A 698-nucleotide genomic window follows, 5' to 3' on the forward strand; every position below is an offset into this window, starting at 1 on the left:
TGTCAGTTTGGCCCGGGTGTCCTGCGCCGGCCCACGGGTGCTGGAGGCCGTAAGGCCGCCCGGTGCCCCGCGCTCCTCGGGCCCCCGCAGCTGCTTCCATCGTGTGCACGGAACTCTGCACCGCTTCAGGTAGCGCGGACAATGAGCCTTTTCTTTAGTTTCTCCGTGTGTGCACAGGATCTGGCCAGCGCTTCCAGCGGCCCCTTGTTCCCTGGCACCCTGTACATCCTTCATTCTTTTCTCACCTTTGCACCTGTAACAACGTGCCAGGATCTGTCACCACAGAGGCAACTGCTAGACAAGCATGGAACCTGTACCCGTACAGCACACATACAGACCTCAGCTTTGTTTCTAAGCATTGTAATTAACATTTAATTAACATGTGATGGTGCATTTATACTCTTTTCATACTTCTCTGCCAAAACATAGGAGCTTTTTGTTATTTGCTCTACTCTGCTTTCCACTCCGTCATTAATTTTCAATGAAGTTCAAGTTGTAGCTGTTTCTCTTTCTTTGATTTCAGTGGATATTAAAATTCCCTCCCCTGTGTGTCTCTTCTTCACTCGCATTTGATCCTAGGTTATAGACCACACTTCATTAGCCAGGGTCTGATAAATGGAATTATGATAATTGTTTATTCTTGGGTGTTAGGAACAAAACATAAATACCTGAAAAAAAAGTCTGCCCATGTATCTTTT

General features: G+C 47.0%; 1 protein-coding gene across 1 annotated transcript in view; it reads right to left on the bottom strand.

Moving 5' to 3' along the window:
- LOC104396078 (chromosome unknown open reading frame, human C12orf45) overlaps positions 1-100 on the bottom strand; it is an 8,173-nt gene extending 8,073 nt beyond the window's left edge. The window contains exon 1 of the mRNA XM_010005861.1: positions 67-100. Within this exon, the coding sequence (XP_010004163.1) occupies positions 67-100 (34 nt within the window). The remainder of the gene's footprint in view (positions 1-66) is intronic.
- Positions 101-698: the final 598 nt, after the last annotated feature.

This window comes from Chaetura pelagica, unplaced genomic scaffold, assembly GCF_000747805.2.
Source record: "Chaetura pelagica isolate M959 unplaced genomic scaffold, ChaPel_1.0 scaffold79, whole genome shotgun sequence".
NCBI lineage: Eukaryota > Metazoa > Chordata > Aves > Apodiformes > Apodidae > Chaetura > Chaetura pelagica.